The sequence below is a fragment of the Brienomyrus brachyistius genome, chromosome 19, assembly GCF_023856365.1.
Source record: "Brienomyrus brachyistius isolate T26 chromosome 19, BBRACH_0.4, whole genome shotgun sequence".
NCBI lineage: Eukaryota > Metazoa > Chordata > Actinopteri > Osteoglossiformes > Mormyridae > Brienomyrus > Brienomyrus brachyistius.
The window spans coordinates 9,296,122-9,307,230 of NC_064551.1; the positions used below are offsets into that span (position 1 = coordinate 9,296,122).

General features: G+C 42.3%; 1 protein-coding gene and 1 pseudogene across 1 annotated transcript; one reads left to right on the forward strand and one right to left on the reverse strand.

Moving 5' to 3' along the window:
• Window positions 1-5,970: 5,970 nt before the first annotated feature.
• On the reverse strand, window positions 5,971-9,641 carry LOC125714932 (kelch repeat and BTB domain-containing protein 11-like). Its single transcript, XM_048986038.1, has one exon. It carries the CDS (start codon window positions 9,076-9,078, stop codon window positions 7,957-7,959), a length of 1,122 nt encoding a protein of 373 aa, XP_048841995.1. The 5' UTR covers window positions 9,079-9,641; the 3' UTR covers window positions 5,971-7,956.
• Window positions 9,642-10,765: 1,124 nt separating this feature from the next.
• LOC125715278 (U1 spliceosomal RNA) lies at window positions 10,766-10,895 on the forward strand (annotated as a pseudogene).
• The last annotated feature ends 214 nt before the right edge of the window (window positions 10,896-11,109 follow it).

Genomic DNA, 11,109 nt, shown 5'->3' on the forward strand with positions numbered 1-11,109 from the left:
GAACTAAGGGGCCAAACCCAACCACTGAAAAACAAACCTATTATCCCCCTCGACCAAACTATACACTCGGCACAATGTTATCAGACAAGTGTTGTTCTCCTGGCAACTGCCAAACCCAGACTTATTCATTGGATTGCCCGACAAAGAACCGTGATTTGTCACTCCAGAGAACATGTCTCCACTGCTCTAGAGTCCAGTGGCGGCGTGCTTTACACCACTGCATTGATGCTTTGCATTGCACTTGGTGATGTAAGGCTTGGATGCAGCTGATAAGCCATGGAAGCCCATTCCATGAAGTTCTCCACACACTGTTCTTGATCTAATCTGAAGGCCAAATGAAGTTTGGAGGTCTGTAGCTTTTGACTCTGCAGCCAGTTGGCGACTTCTGCACACCGTGCGCCTCAGCATGTGTTGCTCTGTGATTTTACGTGACCTACCACTTCATGGCTGAGTTGCTGTTGTTCCCAATTGCTTCTGGTTTGTTATGGTACAGTACTACTGACAGTTGACCGTGGAATATTTAGTAGATTGGAAATTTCACGAGAGGACTTATTGCACAGGTGGCATCCTATCACGGTACCACGCTTGAATTCACTGAGCTCCTGAGAGCGACCCAGACTATTGCAAATGTTTGTAGAAGCAGTCTGCATGTCTAGGTGCTTGATTTTATACACCTGTAGCTATGGAAGTGATTGGAAGAGCCAAATTCAATGATTTGGAGGGGTGTCCCAATACTTTTGGCAATATAGTGTAGGTCAATGAAGATAAAGTCCATTTAAACTGAGGTACCTTAAATCCAACAAGTTGTCTAGCTAACCAAGAAATGTCACTTCGTTAAACAGGCCCTCAGTGATTAAAATATGATCCAGTGCCCATTAATTATTGCACTCATGAGGGCAATGGCTCAGAAGAGAGTTTAAGATTAAGTAGGACACAACTTAATAATTTTAAATGCAAAAGTGTTTTATTAGGAAAGGACGAATTAATCAAAATTAAATATTGGGGTTGGTGAGGGAGGGTACATGCCCCCCGTCCCCCTGGTCCCTGTGCCCATTCACTTTTGTGAGGTACTCAACCCCAGTCTGTCAGTGTGGAGTTTCCTTCTGGTTCTCTGGATCATTAACATGCAGTTAGGTGAAATGCCACCTGTAAGCTAATGATAAGATAAGTACATCCTGTGATGTTATGGAATCCCATCTAGGGCATTCGATTGCCATATGCCCTCTACTTCCCAGGATATGCACCAAACATCTTGCAACCCTATATTTGGGAGGGTGGATGGATGGATGGATGGATGGATGGATGGATGAATGGATGGATGAACGGATGGATGGATGCCTTACTGTTTCAAGCATTAAATCTTTATGTAATGATCAGTGGACTTTGTAGATCAGCCTCTGAAGGATTTCCTTGACTGAAAGTAGAACTTGGAAATCCCTTCTGATGAAATGCAGGACCTCCGACCCGGCTTGAAGCAGCACTCAGGAAATCAGAACGATGATACTGATTAGTGTTACTTGTGTCATACCTAAGTGAAAGTGAGACATACTCAGATTTGGCCAGTAGCAAGATTAGCTCACATTCTGTTGACTAGTTTAACAGAAATAGAGACTAATTAGAGATCAGAGCAAATATCGACACAATATTTATACAACATTTAATGGGAAATTTAAGTGTTCGTAATGGTCTTTTGGAGATACAATAATTGATAGATTCAAGGCACTGGAAGATGAAAGTCTACAAAAGCTCTCTCATACAAAAGTAAATAATAAGTTAATCAATCTTGTTGTAAATTTCTGAAGTTATTATGAATTCCAAAAAGTAAAATAATAATAAAATAACAATCTCACTCAGTTTCCAATAGGTGGCAGTATAGCACCAAAATAACTGTTCTTGAATAACTTCTTTGCCTCTCGCGTCTCTGCCCCATAGCAGGACACATATAATAACAGCAATGAGCAATTTAGAGACACCAGTCTACACCCACAACCACATGGCGAGCATGCAGACTCCACAGAAACTTAGAAGTGTGAGGTCTCAGCGCTAACCACTGAACCACCGCGCAGACGTCAGGCTGCTTTCCGAAGGTGCTGTGCTGCTTAAGAAATAAGAAAAAATCCTCTGATGTACAAAACTTGAATTCTTTCATGAAGTAGGATTTTTAATTACTTTGGCTGTTACATTACAAACAGGCTATTAATTGTTTGATGTCTGCATTGTTGCAATACTGTTTTGTGAAATCAGATTAATGGAGCCAGAGAATTAAATAAGAAAACCGTGGTTTGGAAAAACCATGATAAAGCAAAGACCATGGTAAAACAAATACCATCGTAAATCAAAAACCATGGTAAAGACCATGGTAAAACCAAAACCATGGTTTATGACCAAGATTATACTTGGGTTTAACTGTAGCATGATAAAGCCATAGTCATGGTTTCCATGGTTTCCAAAAAGCCATGAAAAACGGCAAACCATCGTCAACCATGGTTATTTAATCATAGTAAAACCATGGTTAATTTTCGTAAGGGATGTCCCCCTCAAATGTCATAATTATTCGTTTGGACCCCCCCCCCCCCACATTTAACATAAAATATTAGTTTTATGCCAGTGTGTCCCTCCCCCACATTCAAAATGTTTCTGACGCCCCTGGATAGGCTCCAGGATCCCCCGGGACCCTGACCTTATTAAGTGGCTGGAAGATGGACGGATGGTTAAGTTAAGCTATTCTGTCTTTGAAAATTGTTATGTTGTGATTGTGCCACCGTGTGGACATTATAGGAATTACGTCTGAACTGTACAGTTCAGCCACACGTGGCTTTTGTAAATGAGCAAGTGGCGCGGGTCAGACAAGCCCGCTACGGCCTAAGGCGTCATTTCACTGTTTTGTAGTAAAGCTTCTGTTGTGTGACAGAACGTCTCAGTGCTAGGTGATGTGAACTTTAATAATATAGACAGCCAGAGGCGTCTAGGAGGCTTTGCTCAGTAGAAGAACTTGCTAATGAAGAATTTGATAATGACAGGATGCAGCTTTATTTAATCTGGATACGTTATTTTGGGTAAATATTAGGGCAGTAGTGGTACACGTGTCTGTCATGTGCAGTTTGGCATATAGCTTTGGTACAGAGAAACAAAACATAATGTTTTTCTCTTCTCCTATTTTTCCTTTTCCTGTTTTGATTTTAAGACAAAAAAATAAAATAAAATAAAATAAAATAAAGACTCCTTTGGGGCTCCGTAAGGCTCTGTACTGTTATGATATTTTTGTTTTTCACTATATGATTGTTTGTATAATGTGCAGATAAGCAACTCTGGTTTTAATATTCAGACATGTCAACAGACTGCCTTTGGATTGCAACTCTTGTTACCGTTTCAATATTGTTTTTGTGTCGGCTGTTTTAATGGCAAATTATTTCAAAAGAAATTGTGTTTTTTCTGATGTACTGAAACTGCACCCAACTGTGAACCCAAAGCAAGGTTCAAACCAGACCGAGTTTTGGGTTAGGGTTACACCCCCACTAAATATGCACTGGAAATACACTTTATCTAAATTCTACCTTGGACCCGTGGTCATGGCTTAGACTATCGCAACCTGCGTGCTCCTCCTACCGAATGTCCAGACTGGTCACACTGTAGACCAAAAGTGGTCAGTTATTCTACAGTACATTATAATTGTATCTATATTACAGTGACCGTGCAGTAGCATGCACAGTGATTTCACCCCAAGCTCAGCCATCCTCAGAGATGGTCCTGTAGACAGTATCTTCCAAAAGGCCTTCTCTTCTGTCTATCATCGGGCGAAGTGTTGTGTGCAAGTCCAACTTAGTGGAGTCCAACAGGAGGGCAAATCGAGCTGGAGTCAAGACGGAGTACAGCAGGGGGGCGAGTCCCAGATGGGACAGAGTCCATCACCAGAGCTGGGCAGCTGAGTCACAGTCCAGAAAAAACATAATTAAATGTGTTGTCATTTTCTTAAAAGTACACATAATCTACGTAACATTCAGTGGCAGATCGACCATGTATCACACCATGTATGATATCAGTGATGACTGGGACTCATCACAGTTACACTGACATATTGCTTTTAAGAAACACATGTGCTGTGAGCATTTTATGGCTAAAATTTGCACAATGGAGGATAAGTCTCCCATGTCTGAAAAATGACTGGTTTGATTCCCACTCCCACTGACCAGTCACACCACCATTAGATCCCTGAGTAAGACCTTTACTCCAGAGGGGCTGGACACTGACTGCCCCTGTGATCTGATCCCAAACTTCACTTTCACTTGTGGTTCTGTGGAGACCAAGGTGGTCAATCTGAGAAAAAGACTTTCTGCTATAAGAAGCCTGAGAGATGTGGTGAGAATGTAACTCTGAGTGGGTGGACAATGTTGAAAAACACTGAAGCTGACATCAGAAATGGGAAGGCTGTATGCAGCCTGCAGAAATGCTGAGTGTGTAACATTACCAAATTCATTTATACATGGAATGGTGACCGGACCCGAATCCAATTCCGGCCTTGAGTACCACAACTCTGATTGATACTATAGCGGATAACATAGCCGGTACCCAAAGAGTGAACCTGGGTTTCATTCGTGGCCAATGCCATGTGTATTATAAATGCTAAATGTATTATGTATTGTATTTATGTTTGTATTCTAGTCTGTCCTCATTCTGCATGCAAGTTCCCAAATGATTTGATTGCTATGTCGCTCAGGATAGACCTCTATCCCAGTTGTGGGTTTGAATCTCATGTCTGCCACAGATCCCATAGCACTACCAGACCCTTAAGGCTGATTCAGACTTCTGTGTTAAGCTTATGCAGATCTCACACCGTGACCCCATTGCGAGAATTTATACTTGTGCGTGCCCTCATCACCGCAACATGTACTTACATTCCTAGGCAGGTACAGTACACATCAGGCTAGGCCGCGGGCCGTGGCGGAGGGTGTGCGGATGTGCTGTACTTACTGCATAGATTCTACACACAGGTATAAATCAGCCTTTATTCAAACTGCTCCAGGGCTGCTGGTGGCTTGCTGACCCGGCCCATTGACCACAACCTTTCCTCATTTGACAAATGTTTCTGCTAAATAAATACATGTAAATCTTCATAAGACACAAAAGTACTTGTCAAATGTTAAAATAATGTATCTATCCTCACATGGGGCAAAATATGCTGCAAAAAGGAATCTCTATGCTTTCAGTTCTGGTGAGAGGTGTTGTCATGACAGCAAAAATTAACAGTCATAAGATTTATACAGATTTTTTTTTACTTGAATTTGGCTGCAGCATCATTTGCAATGTGAGGATGAGTGAGTTAAATTGTCAAAACTATTTAGGACAATTCATAAAAAAAGATTCAATTCTGATGTCAGTAGAACAGAATATTGTCCATTATTACATGTTAGATAATCTGTGTTGTCTATGTAAATATCTCTTCATCCATCTCCATCTCTGAGCCACTTACCACAGCCAGTGATGCGGGGGCTCCTGGAATCCATCCCAAGGCAAAAGGGCACAGCCACAATCATACAAATGGGCAATTTAACTAAAAATGCATGTTTTAGACCAATGATTCCCAATCCAGTCCTCGGGGACCCACAGCCTTTACACATTTTTGCTCCCTCCAAGCTGCCGGTAGGGAGCAAAAAGAGAAAAAAGACATGGACTGTCTGTGGGTTCCCAAGGACCAGAAACACTGGTTTATACTGTGGGAGGAAACCCACACAGCACAGGGAGAACATGCAGGTTCCACACACACAGGGCGTGGTGCAAAGCCCCTCACTCCAGAGGTGTGAGGTAACAGTGCAACCCACAGTGCAATCACATCTCCCCTATGCACAACTTCCTCTTGGTAATTCTGTGTCATCAACTGTAAAACTAATTCTTCAGGAATTAAACTGAGATATTCTTGTATGTGTTTAGTTTCAATCATCATTGCCATATGAATAAAGCACTATCACGCTCGCATAGCCTCAACCAAAATTATACATTTTTATTTCAGTCATATGTGGTAAGTGCTACAGAACTTAATGACAGAAGCCAAGCAGTAAGTTATCACTCATCATAGTATTTTGCTAGTTATCTTAACCCATACTAAAACATACTTAACACATATTAACGAGAACGCAGCTTAGAGCAGGACGTGTGTGACTCCTGTTGACTGTGTTACACTCTGACAGCAAAGCTAACAGCTCAGCTACAGGTGAAAACCAAGTCCAGACTCCATTCGCAAAGCAGCTTCGCTAACAAACCGTGTAAATGGGCTCTTTCAGACTCCCCTCGATTCATTATGGAATGCAGGTTACAATGCAGCATTTAACTGCCAGCTTTGAGGACAAAGGTACTGGCAAATCACAGACTTGATTAACCATATAGAAAAGTATCTATAGAAAAGCCTCTAAAAAACAAGGAGAATGGCACTGCACAGATGTGTATATCACTGGGGTAAGTTTTCTGCCCGTATTCCAGATGACATCACCATGGAATGCCTTGGAATCAATAATGTTTAATGCTGTTAAAAATAAAAGTAAGTGAACACAGACAGAAAAATATGAGTGAAGACAGCAAGTGTCAATGAAGTCAAACAGCTCCGTAAAGGGATTGGAGAGGTTACAATGAAGGAACACTGTGCTGAAATGTGTTTTTCTGACTGTGTGACTAGATGAACTTTCGCAAAACGACACAGAGTGAAGACAGGCACGGGAATGTATTTTGCAAGTTGGCAAAAGATGAATACGCATTGGGAAATTAACTTGCTTCAACTACCGCTCGAAGGTGATGCAAAAAGGCAACAGATGAAACTGTAAAATGGCCATCCTTGGGGGTCAGTGGGGTGGAAGAATGTTCCAAAAAGAGCGGGGTGTACGGATGACGATGATGGTGACATACAGAGAAGTGCAGCAGTGTGGTGAAATGCATGCAAATCATGTCCCAACCCCCATGACATTTGTAAAGGTGGTCCCACAGTAACAGTCATCAATTGCATCATTGAATTTCAGCAACTGTCCTCAAGGTATCACTCGAGATATTGCATAATCTCTTGTTTTTAAGATATGGCTTAAAAACAAAGAAACGGTCCTTAGAATAGGTGTGCAGAAAATCTAGCATAACGGTTGGACTGGCAACCTTTCAAACGAAGGGCACTGCGTGAGTCAGCATCTTTGAAAACCTCAGCTGCCGTAGTGTCGAGCTCCAGAGTGAGATTTTCCTTTGGTCACAGTTTTCAAACAGTCTCCGAACAGCATTCTGAGGCAAAAGCGTCCTACTGAATATTATATCACACATCTCAGCTGTTTCTCTGTTTTTTGCTTTTTGTCTATATACATTCAACGTTATAACAACATTTTTGTCTACATTCTACTTTGCCGAGAGAAAACACAGTGACCGAGATGCACGAAATACTCTGCGGTCTTTCTTAAATTGTGCAAAATGCATCACTTCCTCTTCCGATCTTTAGTCACAAGGCATTACATGTTACATCCCTTAAGATTACATTACAGAAAGTACAAACAAGAAGACATTTAAAACATTTTTTTTGCTTTGCTGCTTTTCTTGATGTGTACTGCCTTGCACAGACACGTTTTCTACGCCACAGCACATTTAACGCTCTGGTATGAACACTGTAAACTTCTCTTTTCACAATATTTAAAGACATTGGCAAAATTTCATAAAGATCAACAAGAAAATGCTAATAAGCTGCTGTTGTTGGACTGCTCACAATTTGTACCTTACCACGGAGGGGAAAAAATACTTATTTAGGCTAGAGGCATATAGGTGTTTATATTTTTCTGTCCAGCATGCAAAGGAAGACATCGCCTGTTTCGTCAACTGTAATAAAGCACTTCAAACTTAATATACCGATAATGCACTTAACAAATGGGTTCATTTAATCAGCTTGTGTCTATGCGCTTGCGTCTTCTTGCTAACACATATAGCTGTGCGAATCCCTTTGCTTCACTTTTCGGGTAAGATTAGAACAAACGGCAGGAGGACGCCCTTGGTCCCTGGCGGGGCTTTCAGAGGATCTTGTACGAATCGGGTACCGTCCTCCTCCAGCAGACACTGCAGAGTTTGGCAGCGGTTCACACAGTAGACGCAGTTACCGATGAGGGCGCAGCGGAAAGGCGGCGGCTCGCTCTGCTGCAGGGCAGCGCCTTCGTGCCACATTTTGACCACGGTGTTGTACCTGAACACGCTAATGCCGCGATCGCGGTTAATGTCAAACCTGTAAATGTAATTTTTAAACGCCACCATGTCCGTGGATTTCTTCCTGCTGTTATTATAGGCGCATTCCTGCCACTCGTCCCTCCTGGGGTCGTATTTCAGCAACCGGTAAAAGAGAGATCCCCCTGACACGTATATCTCTCCGTTGCATGTGGTTGCTTCGTGAGCCACGGCAAACGCCCCTTTTGGCAAAGGAGCCACCGGAGCCCATCTGTCCGTACGAGGGTCGTATTTCTCCACGCTAAACAGGCACTCCCCGCCTATGGCGTACAGGTATCCGTCCATGGACACTAGTTTGAGCTGCGATCGCGGCTGGTTGAATGGTCTTATTTCGCTCCATCTATCCGTGGATGGATTATAGCAGAAAACCTTATCGGACTGCTTACCTTTGTCGTTTCTTATACCACCTGCCACGAATAAATAATTGTACAGGGTGCAAATGCCGCAGCCTTTCGTGCTGATCTGGTCCGGCATCTGAGTGAGTGATTTCCAGTCTTTGGCAGCCTCGTTGTAATAATATATCATACGATTTTCTTCGCAGGACACTATGGACAACGGACTTTGAGGACGACTGCTGTCCCGGCTCGGAGGTCTACTTCCAACCCGCTCGTAAGCGTCGTTTATTTCGGCCACCATTAAAGTCGGGTGCCCTTCCAATCTTTTTTTCAGGATCAGATCCCGTTCGTGTCCAGTCAGGCGTCCGTAAACATTTGGATCTCTTAGTATTTCCAAGAAATTGTCACTCATGAATTTATATGCCGCCTCCTGCAATTCATTTAGCCTTTGCTTTTTGGCTTTGGTCAAAATCACATAGCAGTTCCCTGCCGTGATCTGATCCGTCCTGGCATCCATTCCTGTTCGAACCGCACACGGAAACTGAAGGGTTTTTACTTTCGCCAGTGACCTCTACAACAGAACCCCTACTCCCGAACCCCAAACGTTAACGCCTCGTAGCTCATCCCTTTCACCCCTGCAGCGGCATCAGGGTCCCGGGCTTTGAAGGATTTATTCCCCTATAACAAAACTGCTTAAACCTCCTTAAAACCGCTCAAATCCGCTTTCCCTGTTCAGTTCCATGCATTTATAACACCGCTTCCCTTTCCCAGTAGTCCATGAGTCTTTGGAAGCCAGTACTAACAACTCATGCGTCCTCTCTATTCACATCTGTAATGCGCACTGAACAAATTCCCGACCCCATTTGTCACTTGCACTCCCGCTGACTTATTATTAGCCACCGACGCACTGGTCCCCTCCTCTTTCACCGCGCCGTTGGCATCGCCAGTCCCACACTGACTCGGCATTATTAGACGGTCATTCAACGAGGAGGTGGCACATCCCGGGAAGTAGGACTTAAATTGCAGGACACGTTTTCCTTAGAACCACGGCTCTCCACTGGCCACCATTGTATGAGGGCTTTTGATCTTTGGCCACCTCAGGCGTTCTGTCGCGGTACATGCGGGAGTTACGGCTTTGGTGGTAAATATTTGTTGGACCGAGGTCGTAAGATTCCCGTAAATCCCAGCTTTCTTTTTCTCTTTCTTTTTTCTTTCTAGTTTATTGGAAGTGATGACTTTCTCAAAACTTAAGTTGTGGCTTTGCATGTTCTGGTCAGGCTGCCCCACGCCAGCAGTGAGGACGTTAATAATAATAATAATAATTATTATTATTATTATTGTTGTTGTTGTTGTTGTTGTTGTTGTTATCATTATTACTATTGGTAGTAGTAGGCCGGTAATAGTTGTTATTATAATTAAAGGACGAAGAGGAAGACACATTTTAATAACATTAATAATAATAATTTCTTGAAGGGAAACAATATTCAAGAATGTCGGAAACCACTCATCGATAAAAGTTGTTTAACAACTTTTTACATTCCTTTTTTTTTTCTTTTCTTTTGGGGGGAGGGTTCCCCTATAGGAAGGGAAATAGTACGTTTTCGCGATGGGCGATTAATGATATCAGAGAGGTCTAGTCCAGATGTGCAAACCTGAACATTTTGTGGACGTAGTTTTCAAACCACTCAGTCTGGTTTTTCTTTTCGCCGTGTAGTCCAGAAGCTTTCCTGACATTAAGCGTTAGGTATGAAAGATAAATTTAGCAAAAATAAATCGCATTTTAGAAGTGCGAAAACAGCGACTGCAAGTGAAATAGAGTACTGATGGGGGCGCTCTTATTCAGTCCAAAATAATCACATCATGATTAACACAGTAATGTTCTTCTTAATAATATCTTCGATTTATTTTGAAAACACCATTTCCTCCACTTATCCATCACAGCTTTAGGGGATAATTTGTATAGTATTTATTTTCATAGTCTTTATATCTCATACCTTACTCCATGTATTAAGACTGTACTAATTTGGCTCCGAAAGGGCTAACAACTTATATCACTTTATATACCCGCTGAAATCCTACAACTGGCCTATAACTGAAATATAAATAGATAAAACCTAAATAAAGCAAAATAAATGCATGAACAAATGGATTAACAGCATACAGTAAGAGTAATAATAATGACCAATGACTGATAACAAATAATGATACTTATCTAGCAGGGGTGATATTAAGATCACTATGGTGATTTACCCAGAATGAGGCTCAGCCATTGCCAAATATGGAAATCTCAACTGCATAATTTGTGCTAGTGGGGATTGCATTTGCACTTTCCTCTGGGGGGGGGGGGCGCAGCTTGCTCCCACTTACAGACAGCAAGATGGGAGGCGTAAAGAGAATTTTCTCTGAGGGATCATTGAAGTATCAATTATTATTATTAACAGGGCAGTACAGTGGCCTCGTGTCTCCGGGGCGTGTCCCCAACACAGGTTCTGTGTTTAGATTTGCATGGCTTCCTGTAAGATCCCAGCCACAGTCACAAAGCATACTG

What these genes read in the sequence shown, in the direction of transcription:
- LOC125714932 (XM_048986038.1), bottom strand. Translation starts at nt 9,078, where the DNA reads ATGGATGCCAGGACGGATCAGATCACGGCAGGGAACTGCTATGTGATT.